General features: G+C 44.5%; 1 protein-coding gene across 6 annotated transcripts in view; it reads right to left on the bottom strand.

Annotated features, from left to right (window-relative positions):
• RALGAPA2 (Ral GTPase activating protein catalytic subunit alpha 2) overlaps window positions 1-24,172 on the bottom strand; it is a 91,775-nt gene that overhangs the window by 54,523 nt on the left and 13,080 nt on the right. For 3 of the 6 annotated variants that reach the window (XM_068186276.1, XM_068186280.1, XM_068186281.1), the window contains 20 exons: window positions 23,389-23,432; window positions 22,783-22,957; window positions 22,211-22,326; window positions 20,865-21,003; window positions 20,239-20,438; window positions 19,072-19,299; window positions 18,616-18,789; window positions 17,638-17,775; window positions 16,899-17,047; window positions 16,611-16,722; window positions 15,713-15,950; window positions 15,035-15,199; window positions 13,705-13,845; window positions 12,293-12,424; window positions 11,768-11,856; window positions 10,849-10,939; window positions 10,527-10,706; window positions 8,514-8,707; window positions 7,941-8,039; window positions 7,541-7,696 (listed from right to left, as the gene is read on the bottom strand). In XM_068186276.1, the coding sequence (XP_068042377.1) occupies window positions 7,541-7,696; window positions 7,941-8,039; window positions 8,514-8,707; window positions 10,527-10,706; window positions 10,849-10,939; window positions 11,768-11,856; window positions 12,293-12,424; window positions 13,705-13,845; window positions 15,035-15,199; window positions 15,713-15,950; window positions 16,611-16,722; window positions 16,899-17,047; window positions 17,638-17,775; window positions 18,616-18,789; window positions 19,072-19,299; window positions 20,239-20,438; window positions 20,865-21,003; window positions 22,211-22,326; window positions 22,783-22,957; window positions 23,389-23,432 (2,960 nt within the window). The remainder of the gene's footprint in view (window positions 1-7,540; window positions 7,697-7,940; window positions 8,040-8,513; window positions 8,708-10,526; window positions 10,707-10,848; window positions 10,940-11,767; window positions 11,857-12,292; window positions 12,425-13,704; window positions 13,846-15,034; window positions 15,200-15,712; window positions 15,951-16,610; window positions 16,723-16,898; window positions 17,048-17,637; window positions 17,776-18,615; window positions 18,790-19,071; window positions 19,300-20,238; window positions 20,439-20,864; window positions 21,004-22,210; window positions 22,327-22,782; window positions 22,958-23,388; window positions 23,433-24,172) is intronic. The other 3 variants (XM_068186277.1, XM_068186278.1, XM_068186279.1) reach the window with 3 other exon arrangements.

Below are 24,172 nucleotides of genomic sequence, written 5' to 3'. Positions count from 1 at the left end.
CCTCTAAACACCTGCACAGCCCCTACTTAGTGTTCCACTAAGTGTTTGCAACACCAGTGCCCTATGAAGAAATTGCTATAAATTCAAATATACAGTATTAGTTTTTAACGTAGTAGCAGATAATGCTTTCACTTTCTTGAATAAGATAAAATGCCACTCAAGTTAATGTTTAAACTTGTTTTAATCACTTCCTTTGATACATTTTAAGTCAATATGGGTCAATGCAAACACTGAGAAGCAGAGCAGATGGACGTAGCCGCTCATAAAGCGGGTGGTAAGCTCTCGGTTGGCGCAGAACAAAGGACATACCTTGTTATAATTAAGGGCTGATTAACGTTCTGTGCTGGTCCAACACAGCACACCTGTACAGCAGGGCCAGGTAAGGCTGGGCTAGCCCTGAGCAGGGCAGCAGATGGGAGCAGGCTGCTGCTGACATATGCCACAATAAAAGAGCCCGGGCTAACCTGGCCGGGGAGGTGGTGGCACAGGGAGCTGCTCCAAACAACTGCATTAAGTCCTGTCCTCACCCCAGAGCTCCCATCTGTCACACACCAGGGCACAGATCCCAGACACGCTCCCTGCACAGAACACTTCCCATAGTGGGGCAAGGAGAGCCACAAAACATTACTGTCACACGTGAACGCTGGGACAGCACACACGGTCCAAAAGGCTGCAGGGATTTACTCGCCAGTTACGAGATGTAGTGCTACTAAAAATAAATCATTTCCCATAGCAATAAACCTTTCAAAAATTCCCTTTGAAAAGCTCTTGCAGCAGTCCTCAGCTTCCCTTCAAATTCCCAGCACAGGCTACAGGCTGCAGTGACAGACACCCAGGAACCATCTCCCTAGGGAGGGCCCGCAGAAAAACCCGCTCAGCCGGGCTCACCCCAGGCACTGAGCACATCACCCTGGGCATTTCGGGTCACTGCCCTTCAACGCGGGCCGGGCAGGCTGTCCCCTGCCCTTGGCACCATGGCTCTGCTCGGGCAGGTCAGCACCAGCCCAGGACAGCGCTCACACGTAGCCTGCCAGGTTTGTCCCCTTTCCCAGTCAGCAGAGCGCCCAGCTCACAACACCACAGAATTTGGGGCAGCAATCCGGGGGCTCAGGGAGCTTATCAGCAGAGAGAGGCTTGTGAGAGGGCGAGGGAGCCAGGACATCTGTGCTATCAGTGATATGGCAAAATCAGGTAATTCAAACAGAGCCGGGCTTCCTTCCCTTCCTGCAAACGTAAACTCCGGGTAGCAGCTCCCAGCCTGGTCAATGAATCACTTTAATTGAATGCTATGTACACAGCAACTGGAAAACACAAGCCATAAGAAAAACATACGGTGATGGCCGTGGAAATTGGTTTACTCATTCTGCACAGTGTTGTTGCTTTACTTCTTTCATAATTGACCTTTAGAACGATAAATGTGTAAAATAATTTTGGTTTATTATGGCTCCAAACCTTTCAGCAATTACACAAAATGAAAATTTAAAAGGAAGTATTCATTCTGGAAGCATTTCCATTGTTTACATAATTGCACAGCTATAATTTAGTGTTCATGTTGTTAAAGAAAAGTGAAAAAAAGGACCATTATGGACTATTTCAATTCAGAATGATGCTCTGTGGTGTTAAAGCTGGGGAAGAGGGGAGAGGAGGGGGAAATTGCATGCATGTCCTGCTCAAATGCATTAACCCTATAAATGGCATCATATTTCAGTGTAGGTTAATCTAGTAATTCAAATTATAAGGTCGTAAACATCCACTGAGTAAGCGAAATAAATTTATGCAAGTTCACTGAAAGGTCAATTGCAAAAATATTCTTCACCTAATTTTTGTTCAAGATTTTGCAGATTACAGGTGTAACCAAATAGCCTGCCAGCTGCCTTCCTCATGTTTCCAATTGTCCCTCGACAGGAACAACATGGATTTTTCACTGAAAGTTCACTCTGTTCCTCACCGACAGACACCTCACTGGCAGCTGAGATCTATGGCATGGGAAAGATTAGTAATTTACAGAAGGCTTAAGACTTCTCTTTTCTACTTTAAAGGAACAAATGCTTCCATTTATTTATGCCAAGTTTTCCTACCTACCATGAAGTTTTATGTAAGAATTAACTTGTCAAAAAATAAGATCCAACACAAATTTATCAAGTATTTTGACAACCTTGAGAGACCCAGGATTAATTTATCAGAAAGCTCCATTTCCATGTGCCAGGTAAAACCTAACCCCAAAACACATTTTATAGCCCAAGTCCCTTGAGGCTGGAATACAATAGAGGGAGTTTTTTTAATTTCTCCCATTTTGGAGCATGTCTGATATTTTCACAAGTGGGAAGAGCAATAGGATAAAGGACTAGAATAAATATTTTGGTTTGTGCACACACAGAGCACTCCCCGAGCACGCAGTGGATACAGGTACAAGGGTGTGGGTGCCAAGGTCACGGCACTACCTGGAATGTGGAGGTGCCTTTGTGTCGCCACACACATCTCTCCCAAGAGCCTGGGGCAGCACTGCTCCAAGCTCTGACAGACAGAACACGGACCACAGCAGCAGAATTTGGGTGGGATGGATGCAACTTAGAAAGGGCAAATGAATTACAGCAAAATAAACAGAAAAGAACAAAACTACCAAAATTATTCCGGAATGCACAGCTCCTGCAGTTGGCTCCCCCTTGCTTCCAGTCAATCTTCCAGCTCTTTTATCCAGCACTTCCCACTTAGCCTGGTGTGGGTGAGCAGAGGGGGACGTGAGAGTTCCTATGAGACCCTGGCATTTGGACTTTTGTTTGCCCCCACTGGAAACATGCTGTCTGTTAACACTTTTTCAAAGCACTCAAAGAACATAATGGGAGCACACAGGCAAATTTTCCACAGGAAATGAGATAAAGGGTGAATTAAAAGAGGGAGAAAATCATGGCAGCCATTGGAAAGAAGTCTCGAGAAGCTAAAATAGGGGAATCTAAGCCTTAATAGACTACATTAAGGTTATTTCCTTTTAAATGGCAGTTTAAAGAATCTAAACAGCACAATGGTTTCTGTACAACTAAGGGCCCTCATGTGCAACACCATCAGGCAGAAATCCAGGCAAGAAGCACTCATTCCACAGGGAACAAAAGCAAAGCTACTCATTTATTGCACCTTTAACATGGCTGCTGCTGCACCCTGCTCCTGGCTGCTGAGTGACAACTGGGCAGATGTAGGCACTCAGTTTGTGGTAATTGGGAGTGGGGCCACAGCTGTGCAGGACAGGTGAAGAGTATGGAAGGCAATGAGCCATGGAGTGCCCAGGTGTACTGACCAACCACCAAAGGGAACAGAGAGCAGACAGGTGTAATGCAGGAACATGAGGGGTACAAAAGGTTCTACTGAAGAACAAGAAAGTGCTGATGCTTGAAGCCTTCTCTGGTGTCAGTTGTACCTCCACCGTCAGGCAGAAAGATACAAAAGCCCACAAATGCTGTTTTGTTTTTTTTTTTTTTTTTAATGTCAGACCTATGTTAACACAAACAGATAATTAATGACTTCTCTAGTAGCAGCTCTGCTGAGAAATGTTTCCTATTACAAATTAGCTGTTTTCCATACAGAGAGCTCTAGTGGGTGTTTCTACAGAAGCTTAGAGCTGCTGCAGCTTCCTTTCCATCATCACCTATAATGCCTTTGGAACAAATAAAGAGGCTTATGGACAACGGGCACTGGTACCTCAGCACCTCTACTGACAGAGCTGCTCATCCACAGTATCCTTGCACTGCTAAAAGGAACTGAACTAAAACAAAGCTGCTGAGTGCCCTGGCTGCAGCCAGGCTGTGCTCCACAGGCAGGCCTGCTGCTTGTGCTGACATTTAATCACCCAGGACATCTGCCAGCTTGGCTGGACTGTGGCGATTTTCCTCTTATTCCATATTTAAAGTTTGTTCTGCTCTTCATATCACTGAACTGAAAAAGCCACCAGCAGAGTCTCCTCCCTTGGCCATCCACTGTCCCTTCCACAGAGAACCTCTGAAGTCTCTACCTTTGATTATGTTCTCAAAAACCAGAAGTGTCCACTCCAAAGGTCCTCTGGCAAGTAAGCATGACTACAATTTAAATTTATTTGTTAAACTCACTCTCAAAGTCAAGAATACAAGTGACCCTCTTGCTCACTTTGCTGGTAACCTCTGAGTGCCAGGTGACACCTCAGCGTTGGTGACAGGTGGCACCAGGCACAGTAACTGATGCTCACCCTGGTAGAAGGGTGGGACTGGCTAAAAAAAGGACACTGAGCAGCAGAGGGTTGATGTCGGGATCTGCGGTATTTAAATGATCCCGAGATTGTAGAAAGTCTCTGTCTTTCAGCCCCACTGCCACAGAAGGAGTCGTAATCCATCTATGCTGGTTTTCAAGGTTGTTTATTCTTTCTTATCTAAAATGTTTTCTCTCTGACCTGCAGCAGGTCTGTCTTGCAGGACAGTGTGCGGGGCTCTGCCCCTCAGCGGGATGTTACAAACATTATATACCAAAAACTACGTGTGCTATATTTACAATAATGTGCCAATACCTATCACCCATGTTGGACAGTGTGTCCCCAGCCTAAACCAACAGAAAAATGCCAACACCACAGTGAAACATGGAGGGCATGAAGAAGAAGAAAAAGGACAAGGCACGCCCAGTTTCCTCCATCTTGCCCCCTTTGAACCCCTTATCTAGAATCCTAAAATTCTACTTTTGCACCTGTGCCACACTAATTACTACTTATATCAAACACTCAGAGCTTGTAATTCATCCTGTAAGATTGAAAACTCTTCCATGGACAGAGATCAGAGACAGTGTCTCTCGGGGCTCCGTACAGGGGGGTTCCTGACCCCCTGCCAGGGTCCCAGACCTTCCAGGGCAGCCACAGGGATGCCCCGGATTCCCACAGGTTGAAACCTGAAAAAGGATTGAAAACCTGCCTCTTTTTACAGTGTTTCTACAAGGTAAGCACCTCACCTGCACTTCCTTCTTCTCTCAGACTAGGGCAGAAATTCAGACAGAAATAAGAAACGGCAACACAGAAGTCCACAGAATTCTTAGGAGACAACCACCAGCAACCTCAAAGGATTATTTAAGTGCCAGAAAGACCCAAGCTGAAGAATCCCAATTATGGCAACAGTTGATTTTCTGAGAAGTGTTGGTAGCTTTTGGGGATTGTGTTTTGGTCCTTTTGTTATTCAGCAAAAAGGAGGAAGCTGTGGAGCAAAGAGATGCTTATCGACTTTTTCAGGTGAATAAAGCAAAAAGTACTGTTACAGTAAGCAGCCAGCAACAGTAATAAAACAGCAATAATAAAATACATTTCTTTTCCTGGTTCAGGTATTTGCAAAACCTGTGCGTTGCAGTGTCAAATTTTGGGTTGATTAACAAAGCTACATTTATTGCCCAAACCAAAAGACTTGGTCATTTATTACCTAAACCCGGTTGCAGTTGCTCCAGCAGGAGTTTTCTGACCATCAGGCTCACCTGGCAGCAGAAGGCAGTTATGCCCACCCAAACTGCAGCAGGTTGTCCCACAGCATCCCTACCAACCACTCCCCAGGAACATTTCCTGCTTTTCAACCCCCTAACCAAAGGTAAAGTACCTTCCCCAATCCCCAGTGCGGTAGTGAACATCCCAGCTCTCTTTCCTTCACGCCGCAGGCCAGGGAGGGAAGGCTGTGAGCCAAAATGAACGTCATTCATAAAAAAACAGGAAAAAAGCCCAGACTAGCCCAGCAGAGCAGTGCCACAGGCTGGAGCAGTTCAGGAGGGAGGCACCCCACAGATGGTCACTCGGCCCTTGACCCTGGGCCCCTCCCATGCTCCCTGACTACGGCTGGCTCCCTGCAGCCACCAGTGCCGGGCTTCTCCCACCTGGAGAGGTGATGCAATTCTTGCAGAGAATTGTTCACTTCTCCAGGGATGTTTGTTGTTAGACACTTCCACATGGATAAATTAGCTGCAGCTCATTACGCCGCTGTCGTCTCTGCTGAGTTAATTGCTACACCCCGGGCTCGGAGTGCCACGGGAGCCTCCTGTAAAATACACCCTCACACTGCTCTTTTACACACCCCCCCCAAGACCAGGCTGCAAAGCTGGGCTGCACTTGCTGGGAATAATACTGTACTCATTTATAGCATATTCAAAATCAGATTATTTTGTTTTTTTCTAGCAGCACCAAAAGCTGCACACCACAGCAGCAATTTCCTACTTCCACATCCTTAAGTGAGTAAGGAGTGAAAAGAGAAATACAGTTCAAAAAAACATTTGTCACGCAAACCAAAATACTGAAAACCATTCAGGTCGAAGAGGTTCCTGCTGACTGTAATACTTTTAATTATGTAGCCACCTAAAAAGCTCTTCTGAAGTAGCCAAGGTGATTGCCTGGAGCTGAGCTGTCTTTCTGTGGCTTTCCCACATAAATGCTAGAAGTTGCACTAGTGATCCATACAGAAGGATAATTCCTCCATGAGACACCTCCTACCCTTCCTTCTGTGAACATTCCTTACAAGGGAGAAATTTATGCCTGAGCTTAGCAGACAAACCCTTTCTGTGTTAAAAAGGCCACCCCAAGTTTACTTTATTTCTGAAATCCCGGAAAGCATGCTAGGATCCCTGTTCCAATGATCCTGTTCCCCGTGATTCCACACCCTCTCTGATAAAAAGGCTCCCACTCTCTGAGCACCCAGCAAGCACCTTGGAGCCAATCGAGCTGGAAATAGAGGAGCAGGAATAAGGATCTTGCTTCCCATCAACACCTTGCTCCAAGACACTGCCACTTAACACCTCATCCAGTTCTACAGCTAAGGAAAGCAGGCGGGAAGGACACACACACAGCAGCCAACCTGTGGTCAAGTGTGCCACCAAGAGGAAAATGCAGCCACAAGAGTGGGGAGCAAGAACAAAGAGCAGCGGCAGCCTGCAAAATATCCAGGGAAACCATGGAGGGGCGGCAGTGTGGGGGATGCAAAATACCTGGGGAACCCTGGAGTGATGGGCAGCTGCAGCAGGACTTCTAGGATTTTCCAGGAGAAAACCTTTGTCTCTCTATTCTTATCTATTTAAAAGGGGTGTTTTGTAAATGCTCTAACTTTTCAGGAGGGAAACCAAGGGGCAAGAATCTGGTAACAATTCCTTCTTTCCCTCTATCATCTCAGAAACAACCAAACCTGTCTGGCTTCCTAAAGGCACAATCAGTAACTCCCAGAATTTCCTGAGCAGTCCCTGTGCCCTTTGTTGCCAACCCCCTGAGAGCTGCAGCCCTTGCTCTCATTCCTACAGATATAAAAACATGCAAGTGCTCCTAGATAGTCTTTATTTTGTCCAAAGAATATTTCTTAGAGTTTCCACGAGCACTGAGCTGTCTCTGTGAGACAACCATCATTTAACAGCCCGACCAAGTGTTTTCCTCACCTCGCACCGAACACTTTATTCCTGAGGCCACCCCAGGACAGGGAGACCTGGAACAACTGCTGTGCCCACAGCAGCAGCAGGTTTTGGCAGCTTCTCCTGCTGCCATGGCACGGGACAGCAGCAGCACAGGAAGCACAGCTTGTACCTGGTCCTGGCTGGTCAGCCCCAGGCGCATGACGAAGTAGAAGTGCACCAGGAAGTCAGAGTTGGGCAGCAGGTCCTGGCGCCGGCTCATCATGGCGCAGAGCAGCCGGAATGCCTGCAGCTTCCCCTCCTTGTACTCGCTGGGCAGCATGGCTGCCTGCAACAACAACAAACCCTGCATCACTCCTTGCCCTCCCCACCAGCCAGCCCATGCAATGTGTGTCCAGCAGCTCTCCCACAAAGCGCGCATTACCTTATATTCTGCTCCAAAGAGCTTTTAGAGGGCACTTGCTGTCTTGGCCAGTAGTGATTGTAGAAGTTAAAAATAAGGCAACTAAATGCCTACCCATTCAGCTCTGATATAGAAGAAGATACTCCTGTGTGAGAACTTTAGAACTGACCTTGAACAGCCATGATGCAAATATCCTGAGAGGAGGGATCAGGACGGGAGGAGAGGGAGTTGACTGACTGTCAGTGCTGATAGCGAGGTTGTCCCGGATCTGACAGTTTTTAAAGAAGAGAGTTAATAAAACCAGTATCTTTTTAACACTCTTTTTTTTTTTTGTATGATTATGTTTTACTTTTACTTTATTTACATTCAGGTACTACACCTGGGGCTATACAGAGCTCCCACTTTAACCAAAGCCACCAGAAAAGCTTGTTCTGTGTTGCTGCTCCCTGGCCAAAGCAAACATTGCCAGTTTGAGTCACACTGTGGGCCTTTACACAAATACCAATGTCTGTACTTCTTTTTCCTTTGCTACTGTTTCTTCACCCCATTTAAATTCTCTTGTCATTGGACAGGATTCCCTGTTGGAGTTTGCTGCTGGAAATCAAATGAGACAAAGCTTCCTTTATGACAGAGCCCTCCCATGCCATGTTTATGCTCCAGGTGCTAACACTGAATCCCATTTAATAATCATTTCCACAACAAAAGAAATGTGTTGTTATCATTAGCTGTAAGTACCACATACCTTTGCAAGTTTATACCACAGCTCATAAAGGTAGCCAAAAACTTTTGCATGGATTTTAGGTGACTGTATGTTGTTCACATCTCCAAGAATTCCCAGGATTCTCCTCCACAGCACAGCAGCAGAATCAGGATGCCAACCAATAAGGCTTCCACCAGCAATTACACTACAATCGTCAGCCAGGAACTCACTGCTGTCTGTAAATTTAAAGTGTTCCATTTCCACAAGTTAGAAATGCAGCCTAAGTATGAATTTGGTCAACAAAATCTGGTCATTACTCCTCCTAACCATCTTCCATCTCACAAGAATTCTCTCCCCCAAATCTGTCTCCTTCATTGCTGGAGCTGCTTTTGAGTCAAAGGAAAACACGGCAGCAAACGTAGGCAAAGGGGCTCACAGGTGACAGTACCACAGGGCACAGCACTGCCACACCACACTGTCCCAACCCCAGAGGGCTTTTCAGCAGGAAGGCAAATGCAGCTAAATGCAACATTCAGGTACCTGAGGGATGTATTCAATCAATAACTCGCTCTTACAGGCAATATTTCTATATTTGTAAAAGTCCTTTTTTTTTTTTTTTTAAGATCACACAGTGTACCAAGACCTGGCAATGCAACTGGACAAAGGAATAAAAAACCACAGCTGAAGAGTCTTGAGGAATGTGCTCAGGCACCACCACTCATGCAGAGCAGCTCCTGAGAGAGCAGAGCTCGGAGAAGGCTGTCAGGGTAATGGATTTATGCTCTTAAACAGTACAAATCCACACTGAAGTGCACATTTTAATGACAAGAGCTGGTAGCTGCTCTCCTGTCACAGCAGTACAGCCATGCTCCAGGTGTACCTGCAGCAACCAAGGCATGGAAGGAAGTTGCAGGAAACCTCTACACAGGCAGAAGGAAATAACTCATGTCCTCTGAGGACTCAAGGAAGGTTAGTGAAATAAAAGGCATTTTAGATGCTTTCATGTTCAAATATATTTAAAAAACAACTTTGGGGATCCCCCCCCCTCCCCCTTTTTGTTTTGTAGAATTACAAAGTCCCAAAGTGCTAAACCACACATTAGAATGTGCTAAGCACATTAGAATGACCTCCCACAGATCTGTGCTCAGGGAAAAGGCATCTCTGCTGCTCAGTGGCAGTGTCAGTGCTCTTCTGCCTTACCCTATCAGGTTTCCACAGCAAAGCGAGCTGTGGCTTGGCTGAGAGGCAGGAATGCAGTTAACGGCACTTCGGCTCTGCTGGGCAATGACACATCTGTTAACCCACTTCTCCTTTCACTCCACATTACCTGCCAGGTTGCTACATGTGGTTCTTTCTCTTTGTACCCCCAAAGGAGCAATTCCTGCACCACAGCCAAAACCATTTACCATACGTGATCGTTCTTACCATGGGCAGCATTACCTTTTTTACAGCAGCAGTCCGAGCAGTTAGGACTAGGTGTGCTGGTTCATTAAAGGACAGATACTTCAAAGGAAAAGTCAGCATGAAAAACTACCCTTGAAATTGTGTATCCATTAGGAAAGCAGCCTGTAAGACATCCCTACATTACTGCATTAAGTTCCTGACCTAGCATCTGACTCGCACTACCAGATGAAGGATACCTTTACAAATGGCAAAGAACGAACCACTTATTTCCTATCAGTCAAAAAATATAGCAAGACACTTCCTCAGACCATGCTGCTATGAAATAAAACCTGTTCACTTAAAACAAATATTAGTGTTTTGTACTTCAACACTGGGGCAGGCCCATGAGTGCCCAGCTACCACAGCCCAGCTGGGCACTGTAAGAAGCACAGTTATTTTCAGCTGGGTGGGTGGTGGCTTTCCAGATCATCATTTACTGGCAAATCAATGGATGATCCAAACCCCTTCCACTCTGGGTGTGCAAAACTATTCTGAGTGAGCACGATGAAGGAAGGGTACTTGGTGCCATGTGCCACCTAAGCCGAGTGAGGAGCACAAGCTCCTCTTTGGGGCACACGTGTGAGCTCACACACAGTGTGGGGCATATGGTACCTGTGAGGTTGGTGGGCTCCTGCGAGGGGCTGAGCTGGAGCCAGCGTGGCGCTGCAGGATCCTCACCCGTTCCCGCGGCCGACCCGGCCTCGGGGTCATCCTCGGCCGCCTGCCAGGCCACCAGCGTGATGTCCACGTCAGCTCCACAGCCCAGGGATGTGTCGCTGCTCACGCTCTCACCTGCAAACAGCACAGCGCTGCTCACACCTGCGCCCCAGGCCGCGGTAGCAGAGCGCCCCAGAGAAGCGTCTCGGCTGTCTGCAACAAAATCACAGCAGATTTCAGGCGCCGCGCTTGACAAAAACACTCTCAGGGCACTCACTTTTCTCTCTCTCTCTGTAATACCCATGTGATTGCTGCAAGTCTGCTTTCAGATCCAACTCAGCTGTACTGCTGCTCCTCTGCATTAGCACCTGCAGAGTAAGAATTCATCTCAGCTTATACAGCTCTGAGCACTACACCACACTCCAGCAAATTTCACACTCACACAGTCATTAGAAATTAACCACAATCTGGTCAAGACATTCTCATGAATATTCAGAGTACCCAAGTGTTTGTCAGTGTCCTTAGGAAAACATCAGGCTTTCCATTTCATTCTGTATCCTCCCTTTCACAACCTGTTTTCACACCTACAAGCAAGATTTTTTAACCTATGTTTTTCAAACACAGCTGAAATAATTTGTTAAGGTATAAAAAAAATCTTTCAGACTTCATATTTCACAGAGGGGATCAGGCTAAGTCATTTATTGTTTCAACTGTTCAGTCAGAAGTTGCCATTAAAAATGTATGAAGTTTGCCTGTGCTAATGTCAACTCACAGTAACATATGCCATGCAAGGCTGGTGATAGGAACTGTGCTGAACAGAAGCATTTTCATCAGTGCTTTAAACCATCAAACATTTATTTCAGTGTACTGTAGCTCTGTAATAGCCATGAATTATTTATCTTTTAAAAGTTACGAACGTCTTGTTATTTCAAAAAAGGACCAAAGCCCTGTGTAAGACTAGAACAGAGATACAACTGCAGAAGCAGCTGATGAGATCGGGAGACACAAACTGATCACACTCAGCAGGACAATAACCTGCTATGGGGCTCACTTCCAGATTCCACACCAGAAATGACATTAATCACTTTTCACACTTTCATCTCCTAGAGTTTCTGAATGCTAAAAAGCTTCTGATTAGAAACAAAACACTGCTAAGAAAACATTGATTACAGACATTACTTTTGGGTTTGCCTTACTTGCTCGGCTTCATGCTCCTTTGCATGTCCTTTATTTTCCTGAACTGATTTGGAGTCTGAAGTTGAATTTCCAGCCTTTTTACCTACAAGTTTCAGAAAGGAAACAAGAACTATAAATGTAAATTTCAGCTATGTTTACTCATCTCATGTTTATAGTTAAGGGCCATACAACACTTAAATGGGATACAAGAAGCTTGACAAATCCTTCAGAAGCACAACATACAGGAGAGAAGTGAACTCCAACTGCAGCTTGAATACACAAAATCCAAATGCAAGTCAGGGGAAAAGTCAAAGAGTTACATACAAAGTGCACACACATTCCAGGTTTCATTTTTGGCCTCTCTGCTTTACAAAAGGTCACATCTTGCATTGATAGTCTCTAACTTCGGCAGCAACTAAGAAAATGAGCTAAAAAAGCATTTTAGAGGAGAGCTGGAAACCAAAGTAATTAAGAGCAGCATTTGTGAGGCTGAACAAGTCTCAAATCTTTTCCTTGAAAAACACAGTATTGCTGTACTTTATTAGAATTACCTTGAAAAAAATCAGATGGAATATCTGAAGTGCTGCTGCTTCGAGTTAGCTGCTGGTCTTGGTCTGCAAATAGGCCTGCAGTTTCTGTTCCTTCTGAATTTTCCAGCTGTTGAGATTCTTCAACTTCTGTTGATTTAATTACAACACAAAATATTTGCAGGAGCTCATATGTACATCTGTGAACTCCTCACCTAAGCTCGATGAAAAAGTGACCCTTGCAAATATTTAAAATTCCCAAGATAAAATTGACAAGTTATAACTTAAGTTCTATAAAATATCCTTAGAAAAACTGTAGTTTAGAGATGCATGAGCAGCATAAAAGGTCTAGAAAAGCAGAGATGTGATTTTGGGAGTTAACAAAGAGGAGGAGGTCCCATGAACAAAGCTGGGTTTTCAGTGCTGGAGACCCCAGCTGGACCCTGTTCATTCTCGAGACAGACAGAGCAGAGGCAACAGAACTCCCTTAAATGCAGTGTGCGGCAAAGCCGGCTGCGCTCCCTGCGTGCCTCCAGAAAGAGGGGAAGGGAGGAGGAATAAAGAAAGGCAAAAACTTAAGAGTAAAAAAAGCTCTGAGCTACATATAACTTGGGTTTAGCTTGTGAGGACAAATCCAACCAGGCAGCTTTTGGTTTGACTGTAACTGCAAACGAGAAACAAAAGGAGGAGAGAGAGGCACGAAGATCCCCAAGAGAAAATAAACTGGCACGCTGGGGAAGGAGCAACGGGAACTCTTGAGATTGCAGAGCAACACAGAGCTATTAGATATTCATTTATCTTAGCATTTAGGGAAAAAAAATTAAAAAACAAAAAAAGCTAGTAACACTCCGGTGTTTCCACCCAGCAGCGTGCAAGTTTTAATATTGCTGTACTACTTAATAAACACTGTAGGTATTTCAGAAAGTTATCTCAGGAGGCACATGCACAAAAACAAACATTTCTGGTACTGACTGGCTTCAGCTGACTTTCAGTGTCTTACAGAAAGCAATAAAATAAAACATTCAATGCAATTCACTAACTGGAACAATTTCAGTGTTCCCCCCAAAATAACTTGAGATGAAAACACACCAAAGATGTTTCACTGAGCAGGAATCCCCACAGGGCCATAAAGCACCATGTACAGAACACTCCTTTTCTCTTGCTACTGTAGGTAATGAGTCTGGGCAGGACTCAGGAGTCACAAATCCCTCCCAGAAAGCGAAACATGGGAATTTTTACTTTAGTTACTAGGCAATATAGATTTAATTGCAATTGATGGCAGTCTTTAATATCAACACGAACAAAAACTGCTTTGCTTGCACTGCTGCAAACATTCTGAGAAGAACCAACCGGACGGAAAGGGAACAGACAGAGAGCAGTTTAAAAATATAAAGAACACTGATATCACAGATGACTTTAAAGTACAGTACCTGACAGTCTGTGAGAGCAAGAAGTGTAAGAGATACCAGGGAAGAGAGAGCTCACAGTGTGAAGCAGAAGAGGTACACTTTTAGTGGCTGGCAAAGCCTCATAAAGATGGACACAGTTGCTGATAGACTGGCTTCGCTTAGCTTACAGGAAAAAATAGAGCAACAATTATATCAGGAAAACAGTGAAATATTGCAGTTGTGAGTGTCACAACACAACAAAACCCAGAGTTTTGGGATAAAGCTTTTTAACAGTAAGCCCAGGGCCCTCTCCCCTGAGATGTAAGTTAATATTGTGCAACACTCTCTCACACTGAAATGGTAATAATCAGGGATTTCTGATCCACAGCAAGTGTGGAAGTGTCTTTTATTTGAACACACACAAACAAGAAAAGCTGTGGATCAACACTTCCAGGTTCTCCCTACTGCTCTGGCAGGGTGTCAAAGGGGAAAATGCTGCAGCAGTAGAGAGAACCCTTCACTGGAGCACAAACAGGGACTCACTGAATTTAGAAATAAAACTCAGACTGAACTGGCTCTATTGCCAAAGCACTCTGTGATCCAGACTGGAGGCCATGGCTAAGCCATGGAGCCACAAACCACCCCGAGTGCTCTCCCTCCTTCCAGCTCCCCTGCTGAGGAACTGGGGAAGGAGCTGTGCAGCTCAGCAGCTCCTGCTCAAAGCAGGGGGCTTCCACAGGAGTCTGCCCCAGCAAACCAGCACATGGAAACATGCTGACGTGACATAAAGATAGGCCAGGTTCAGGCTGCTGAAATGCTTGAACAAACCGAGATCTGTTCCATGTCTGGGGACTCAGTCATTACTCGAACATTCCTCACCCCAGTCTCCCTTCCTGCTTTCCTCTTTCCAGAAGTACACATGAGAGGAAAACTTCATCATGCCAAGAAAAAGAGAGCACATAAAGCAACTATGAAAGGATAATATTATTTATTAAATACCTGATTTACCTTGTGCTCCTAGGAAATAGCTGTATCAATACCTGCTATCTGCCTGACAGTAATAAATGCTCTCTTAGGAGCTGATAAAAATAACCATGTACCTCTAGAAAAACCCCTAACGTGAACAGGTTTAACTCACAATTCAATGTCCTGTAGCTAAAAGCTTATATAGCTTTGACTAACATAGTTTTGACCAAAATACTTTGACTCTCTGATTTACACTAGCCAAGACATCCTGACACGGACGTGCAACCTTTCTGTTGAGGTAGTTAATTATTGAGTTGCTTTTGGCAGCAGCCACCCCTCAGAGGCAGATTTAAAACCTGAGTGTTACTGAGTGTCTGGGTACCAAAGCACTCAGCTGTGGTCTAACCTGTGGCTTTCTGACGGACAATGTTTCTTGCTTTCTCCACTCCTGGGGCCCCAGAGGTTGTGGCACTTCTGAATCTCATTGGCTCCACAACTTCAGGGTGACTTTTCCAGCTTAAGGAAAAAGATCTTCCTACTACAGCTGTCTTCTGAGGCTCTAAAACACCACCTTAGGACAAAGAACACAAAATTTTCTGGCACTGGATGCTTTGGCATGTATTTTTGCTGAAATACGAATGGACTCAGACATGGCAAATATTAGTACTTTAAACAACACAGGTTAACTTTTACTATTAATCAAAACCAACTGGTGGTTCAAACTATGTGCATCGATCTCAAGGTGGCGTGCAAATGCACCTAAAATACTGTAAATTAGAAACTTTACTAAAAATACACGGAAAGGAATTTTTACAGAGTTGCCAGTGCCAGCCAACAGCACAGGAACCCACATTTAATCTCTTCTATCCAAAAAATCCTGACAGTAGGTGCAGACCCCAGCCTGCCCCAACTACCTCTCCTCCCCAGTGAAGGATGACAACACACAAATCCCAACTGCTTCACATTTGATTAAACAGGTTCTTACACCAGATTAAGTAGTGTTTAACATTAAATTAATTTTTAAGGTTAAACTTCAATATTTAACCAGTTTGATACAAAAAAGCACTGAAGCACAAAGATGAACCTTTGCCTCTCTGCTTTTTTTCCTTCTGTTCACTGAGCTTGTCCAGGGGCAGGTTTGTCATCTCCACGCCGTACACAGTCCTGGCCAGCACTGCTGTCAGGGAGTCCATGATGTTGGCCCACTCGTTGATGAGCTCCTCCCAATCCGTCAGGGCGGACAGGACACTGAGCAGCTCATCCCACAGCTCCCGGGAGATGTAAACACTCAGGTTCGCTCTGATCCAAGCCACAATGAGGGTCTGAGGGAAGAGACACCAGTGGCAGCTCGGGCAGGGCTGACAAGATGAGTACAGCACACCAAGCCCAACCCACAACTCCGACCTGCACGTCAGCACGGGCTCTTGGTGAGGCACAACTGAGGTGCAGTGCTATTTTCCCTCAAAAACCACTCCCAGAAATAATAGGGAAAGTTACTGATGAAGGAAATTAAGAAAAATTTCAGGCTAAATGTTGTCTGGAAAACTGAAATAAGACATTCTATAGTAACAGCAGAATGAATGACTGTCCCACACCCACAGACTGCAGCAACTGAGCCCTGGGGCAGCACTACACACCCAGTTACACTATCCAGGCTGGAAGTATAGTAGGAAGCATAAATGTTTCTTTCACTCAGTGTGACTCAGTTTTGACTTGCCAGCTGGACTTCTAGGAAAACAGTTACTTGATTCTTACACTTTAGAGACATTCACTGAAAATATCCCATCTGTGTTACCACAGTTTGTAACAGAGCCCTGAAGAACAGAGCAAACCCAACTCTCCCTCTGCTAGTAACAGTTTACAAAGTAATCACTAGCAAAACATGAGAAACCTCTCCTACACAGTAATGCAAGTAGGTTTCATACTCAACTAAAACTGTGGGCAGTTGTGACAGAGCAAACCAACCAGCCCCACTCACTCACTCGGAACAGCAGCCCTGCCATGCTCTGAGCAAACGTGTCCTTTGTCTGGTTCTCCTTTGGCTTCTGCATCACAGCTTCTGTTATTCTGAGGAGTATCTGCAGCATCTGCTCCCTGATTCCAAAACAAAAGGTGTTCTATTAGTTGTACCTGCTCATTAATCCTGCAGCAAAGCTTGATTTACTGAGAATGCAGTCACACTTCAGACTTCACAGATCATTCATAAAATAGCTTGGTTGGTTGTGTACTGTAACAACATTTTCTCTTAAATGATGCTATCTTAACCTTACCATGTCTTTCTGTTCATAGACAGCTCCATTATCATGCGCCTGAAGATGCTGAGAACAGCTTTGCAGGCATCCACCTGCTCCTTCAGCAGCAAAGGGACCTCAGTGCATGGCTCCAGCAGGAAAACGTTCGCTGAGTTTGTCAGGAATACCTGGCATTGACAGTCCATTTGAACAGCGTTAGGAATGAAAACAGGCAAAACTTACAACAAAATACTTGTGCTCCTTCAGTTAAATCTTCCCCTTTCCTTAGAGGAAGTTTCATGTTTTACCCATCAGTTTATTTTTCTGTTATTCCAGCAAGGAGCCAGGTGGCTGCTGTCACATACCCACCGAGGCTCAGTATGTAGTTTGTGGGTGTCTCCTCTGCTTGGGCAGGCAAGGGGACATTCCTTCAGCCACTCATTTCCTGCCATCATATGCTTAAACAACCACCAGTATTTTCGATAAATGAAGTTCAGAAAAAGTAAATGCATGGTTCTGATTAATTCCTAGTACTCACAGGAGGAAAAAAATTATCCTTCTGTGTTAAAATACAGATCTCTGGCCTTAAGACATGGACGTGTGGTTTAATATACATGTGACACATGAAGTCCAAATTGTGTCTTACAGAACCAGTCAAGCCCTGGTATTTCTTTCCCTCCATCTTGGAGATTGTAATGGAACTTGCAGTGCAAGTTCTGTGACGAGGCAGGCCACGGCCCCACGTGTCCCCCTCCCACACAGCTCCCACCTAGCTCACCTGCAGCGCGGCCTGAGCACCAGCCTTCACATCCCTGTCTTCATCCTCCAGCACGCAGCCCCTGCTGACAGCGCTGGTGAAGGAGTAGGTCCTGCCCCAGCTGGAGGAGCGCTTGTGTCCGCAGGGCTCCGAGGAGAGCTGCCAAACAGCCTGGTTAGTGGCAGGGCACAAAGGAACACATCACGACTGAAACAAAACCATCCCTCAGGTCAGCAGCAAAAGTAGGGGAATTGGTATGGCATACACTCATTTCCACAGGGAATTCTTGGCTATTATTTCTTCATTTCCATACATGGAATTTGAAGGCTCATAAAAGTTTTAGAAGGTATGTTACTTAAAATATTTTTCACCACTTTTCATAGTCACTGATTGTACTAACACTTGAATTTAAGACTGGCAAAACTATAAATTCTCTACAAAAAGTAAAAACCCTGTAATCCTCCCTCTTTTACAAATCAAACCTCTTATTCAATACTAGAAAACTTCCCTTTTAAACAGTGTCTCCATCTCAACAGTGTCAAAGAATTTTTACTGATAGTTCAAAACAGGATATTACAAGATGATGCACAGGAACCGTATCTACAGTTAAGTTTTCTAGATTCAGATATCCAGTTACAATATACAGAAATTAATACATATTGTCAAGTTTTTAAGCATCACCAAAATGAAATAGTTCTCCATGCCTTAGGCCAGCAGACAGTCAATTTTAGCACTGTAAAACCCATCAGTGTTTCTCCCAAGAAGTTCCTGCTGTCATATTTACATATGCAGGGAATAACCACAAATGATGTTTCTCAAATCAGCTGCAACCCTCCCTGCACTCTAAGTGCTACTCAGTAACTATTTCAACTGTGAGTCCTTAACTAAAAGCATTTCTTAACCTCTATTCCCCCCACACCTTAAACTGTTATTCCTCTACAGAGTGAGGTGAAAAGCCCCATATTGCAGCAGACAAAGTAAGGAACAGGGATACCATACATGTTTACCATCTGTTTGCACTGAGGAGTCTTCCAAGGGAGCAACAGCATCCTGGCTGTCCTCCTTTTTGTCTGGCTCCTCCATGAACACAGGTTTCTCCTGCAGTATCCACTTCTGGTACACTTTCACAACCTTCCGTGTTGCAGATATATCAGAAGGAGGCAACAGAAAAGCCTGAAAAGGAAAGATCCCTGATTTCACTCCACACAGGACACAGATGTGGTGCATACAAACACACACACCACCACCCACACTGCCATTTTAAGTACCAAGCTTCAGTTCCCTCAACAATTCCATAATCTGATTGTTAAACCAGACCTAGGAAGGAGCCTGACCTCAAAGGCTGCTGCTGTGACCAGCACCAAGTTTGCCCAGTGACCAGCCCCCCACGGTGTCTGCCACACCCGTTCCCTTCAGAACCAAAAACCAGGGCAGCGAGCAGCCGCGGGCAGCGACCTGGCGGAACACCTCATTGACGAAGTTGACGTATCCGCGCGTGGAGAGGAGGATGCCCTGCACCATCTCGTAGACACCGCGGTGCTGCTCCTCGACGCTGCAGAGGCTGCAGCTGCTGAGCCTCCTGTCTGACAGGCTGCTGCTGCTGGAGTGGCTGTGCTCCTGCTCGCCCGCGGGCGCTGCGACGGTCTCCAGCTCCACGCTCTTCTCCTGGCCTACGGCAACTGTCTGCAGGCACAGCACAGCACAGCCCATCACCCTCTGCAGCAGCACCCACCACACTCTGGGATCCTCATGGAGAGCTCAGGACACCCTGTCTGGCTCAACACTGCCATCCCAGCAGTCAGACACAACAGATTTCAGTCTACCACTCCATCCAAGAAGGAACGTGGTCTTTATAAACTGGACACTTCCTTACAGCACACAACAACTGAACTGTCCACTCCACACTAAGAGTGTAAAGGAAGGCACAGACACAGTGGAGAGGAATCCCCAAGTCCCTTTATCTTGGGGAAAAGATGGATTGTAGCACTACACATTGTAAGGCCCAACACCTTTTTGCCAGGTTTTGCTCTGACACTGCGCACATTTTGCAACCTCTCAAACTGTGCTGCTTCTCTGCTGAGCCCACAGCTGACACTCACCTATGGTTCAAGACCAAACGTAAGCTGAGATTGATTCTAAATTCTTAACAGAAAGCTGGAGAGTCTCTCAAAAGTATTGATTTATTAAATTCATTGGGAGGTATCTGACACCAGAGGAGTCTCAAGCATGATTTTATAAATGAAATATTTCTCTAATATCTCATTGTAAACAGCTGCTATAACTGAAAAGAAAGCAAAGCAGCCTTTGGTGTCACTGGGAAATGGTCCATGGAGCCACCAAGTATGACAGTTTACAGAGTAAATTCCAGAAATCTAAATGTAATACTGCTGAAGCTGGTAATAATACTGCTGAAGTTATGAGGGGAAAAAAAACTTCTAGTGAATTATTGAAGGGTTTTGCTTGGAGATTCCCTCCTCCATCAAAGAAAAAGAAAATCAAATAAACAGCTACATCATTTATTCTCTATGGGGTAGCATTTCTTTGTGCTTCAGCTGTCAGTGCAGCGAGATCACCTGCAAGGTTAGCACACAAGCAAGAAGAGAGGTAAACTTTAAAGCCCACCTGAATAATTTTAGGGAGCATTTCTCCTCCATTTTTTGTATTCTGAACAGCAGTTAAATACTTCTTTTCAAGGAAGAAGGTAACGAGCCACTTGATAAAAATCACTCGAGCTGCCATGTAGGGGATTTTTGTGCTGTAGACACTCTCATTGTTCCGTGTTGCAGTGACATACACTGGCCTCGGCCTGATATCAGGGATGTCTGGGGGGACAAAAAGGGAGAAACTAAGTGGAATCTTAGCAATTGCTTCCCAGCTGTGGCTAAATGTACCAAAGACATCACCCAAGAAATAACCGATGCAATGACTGACTGCTGTTATTTTATTAATGCTTGTATTCTATCCTAACTTTATCGCTCCTCAGGAGAACGTAACAGCACAGCTCCTTCCTGAGGTTATCACTTGTATCACTCAAAACAAAGGAAAGCAAAAGAGAAGGGCTGCAAAAGGAAGGGCAAAAGCTGAAACAAAGAACCAGCCCTGCTACAACATAAGTTAGTTTTACACTAAACCAGGGAGAAAAAACTCCTCATCCCTCAGAGCTGTAGCGATACATCAGCAGGTAACAGAGATGCTGCCGAGAGCAGGCTCTGGCTTTTTCTTCTTCAAAGGCAAAACCCACTACTTACCGAGCACAGGTTTGTAGAGGTTGGTTAGCTTTGTAAAAGATGGGAACAAGTGAGGAAGATAGTATTTTCTGAACAAAGTAAAGAGAAACTTAAACCCAGTGTCTTGGTTCTCCTTGTTCTTCCACTCCAAGCTGGCAGCCTTTGTCACAGAGTTAGAGAGAAACAAACAAAAAGCTTTAAGTTAATCTGTTATACTGACAATTGTTTCCCCCTCAACACAACAAAACAAGCAACTACACTTTAGTAAGAAAAGAAAAAGCAGCACAGCCCCAAAACCACCTTTACAAACTGCAGTAAGAATAGAAAGTAAGAATAGAGCATCCCCCCAAAGCCAGCAAGCTCAGTGGAAGCCAGTGTATTTCAGCTGTTCTAACCAGAGAAGGACAGCAACTGTCCTGTTCTGCTCTCAATAAATTTGCTTCTTACGCGTACATTTTGACAAAGTCACTTTGAGCTCTGCTTTTACCATTAGTATTTTCTTTGTCAGAATAAACACAAATAAACAAACACTGGAACCACTATGCAATGGGATTTGTAGAGTAAGCAGGCTTGTTTAGATCCCATACAGGTAACAAGAGTATAAAAAGAAGAGTGACATTTTGGTTTTTAACTAAAGTGTTGTGAGACTCTGATATGTAAAACAAAGGGTGCTGTGGAGGAAGCTGATAATTTCATACAGCCACTTTTTAAAATAAAGCACTTATTCAAGATGACAAAACCCTTTCCAAATATTATTTTGGTCTTGCCTTTTCATATTAGAAAGTATATCGCAAAGTATTTAATTATAATTTATCTTTTTTTAATAACAAGGCTCTTTAATGTTCATTGTCTGCACAGCTTCCACTTTATTTCAAATGTTGGTTAATTTGTACTTTTAAAATATATACATTATCTTAATTTATTTCCTGTACAGATTCATCAGATCCACTTCTAATTAAATTTTATGTACATGTTACTTGCATAATTTAAAAAACATCACAGAAACCATCTCTCTTTATCTCTTCCTCCAGTGGTCCTTTACATTCCTTTTCATCTAGGTATGTGTCCAAAGAGAACAAACTTAATCTTTACCCCACATCAATTTTCTAAATGCAACCACGAGCACATAAAACAGTCAGTTACTCTGCAAGTTTGGATAACGTTCAATAATTCTTACCACCAAAGTGTGACAAACTTCTTATTTTCACCCAAAAAGGCACAAGGAATTACCTTTGGGATTATTTTCCACTTAAGAGTACAAAATGTGCTGGGGACGGGTAAGCCCAGCTCCACACAGATGCAGTGTAATTTTCTACCACAAATACATCCTCCAAATATGAACAGTTTCAAACATCCATCCTCCTCACCTGAATTACCATATATTTTAGCAGGAGCTGGAGAAAATAGCAGGTCTGGTCTTCTGCAATTTTCTCCCCAGAGACAGCTGGCAAAAGTGGTGTTATTTCTTCTGGAAATATCTTGGCTAAAATCAAGTATTTTAAGCATAGAACACATGAAAATACTGAAATAAAAGCGATTTTCTGTAAAAGATTGATTTGAAAATACCCATTAGGGCACTACCAAGCTGTGCAAGTCCATCAGTTGCTCGGATGTCCAAAGTCCTGACACATCCCAGCGAGGATGACACCAGATTCCTGGCAGCTTGGAAGGGCTGATGCCAGCAGTGAGCCAACAAGGAGGAAACCTCCACAGCTGCTTCAGGGGCAGTAAAATGCTCCTGCTGCTGCTGCATCTGAATTAAAACCACCCCAGAGCCAAAGAGCAAACCCTGACCGCTCAGAGGGACAGGAGCGGGCGGCTCTAGAGCCGCACCAGCCCAGCAGCCGGACACACGCTGCGGCCAGCCCGAAATTCCAGGGGCAGCTAGCAGCACCCATTGCCTCCTCCTCCAGGAGAGGCACCCCAGGAGAAGGCTCACCGTCAGGCGCAGCCGGGGGGCTGACCAGGCTCTCCAGCGTGCAGGGCCCGCGTGAGGACGGCAGCGGAGGAAAGCCGGGCACCAGGCAGGCGAACATCAGGATCTGCTCCTCGCCACAGTTGGTCTGCAGGGCTTGCAGCCACAGCAGGAACAGGCGGATTCCTTCACACCTGAGCTGCAAGGGGGTGCATTTGGGCAAAAAGGCAGTTACACAGGTCTGTAAGTGCAGTAACACGGGTAAATAGTTCACAACAGGCAGGGCAAGAGCTTCATCCCATTGCAAGGTCTTGCCATCATACCAAGGGTATTCACATTATCAACATAATCCTAGCTCTAATGCCAGACAAAGCTCAAAAATTAGATATTAAGCAATATCCATTAATACCTTCTCCAGGTAACTTCACAAAGGTCATGAGAGCAGCAAAATGACTGCAAACCCATATTAAAATAATCAAGGATCACAATAATAAAACTTACTATTAAAAGGTAAATAAAAAAAAATTACAAAGCCTAACAATCTGGAAAACACTGCTATTGGGAAGCTCCAAAGTAGCATACTTCACAGGAATTAAAGTGAAGAGAAATATGAAAACATCAACACGATACCTTGAGAGAATTTCCAGTATGCAAAAGCTTCTTCAGAATCGACCCTGGATTAGGAAAATTAAGTAGACATTATCAGACACTTCCCACCACAATGTTTTAAAAAATATTTCATGGAAGCCTACTTTAATTTATTCTGGGGCCACTGCGCTGGGTTTTAAGACAACTATGGGGGGAAACCTCCAACTGAATCTAGCTACAATCACCAGCACCCAAGATTAAATGTGATGTGTATTTCACAGGAGTGAGGTCCTCTGGGTTTCGTCAGAGGACCATGTCTCAAATTATTTTCATTAATACTGAGATCTGTGAATTATACGCATTCCTTAAATGGCCTCCTTCCCGCAAGATCTCACCATTTCACAAGATTATACAGAAATTATTGACATATATAGGAAATTCACATTAAGGCACATGAATGTTAAGCAAAAGAAAATCACAAGGCAGAGGTGTAAATAAATGCTCTGCCAAATTTTGTACATCACTTTTTGGACACCAATTAAAAATTTTGCCACTATGACCACTCAACAGAAGAATAATGAATATATCAGCTACAGAGCAACCGAGTGGAAACAATTTGGTCTGGACTAGTGCAGCTGAACCGTTATGAAGTGGCAAGGCAGATGTCTCCTCTTGTTTTTGTCAGTGCTGAGTGGAAATGTGACAACAGCCCTTCCCTTGACCCTTAACTTCCGCTCATTGTTCTTCTGCAAAAGCAATTCCTTGTTCTGATGACAAAAATGGCAGCTGGTCAGACAGTGCTGCAAACCAACATCAACCAAAAAGT

Source organism: Anomalospiza imberbis, chromosome 3 (assembly GCF_031753505.1).
Source record: "Anomalospiza imberbis isolate Cuckoo-Finch-1a 21T00152 chromosome 3, ASM3175350v1, whole genome shotgun sequence".
NCBI classification, from domain to species: Eukaryota; Metazoa; Chordata; class Aves; order Passeriformes; family Viduidae; genus Anomalospiza; species Anomalospiza imberbis.
The sequence above is the reverse complement of the archived record's forward strand: the minus strand, read 5'-3'. Positions and strand labels throughout refer to the sequence as shown.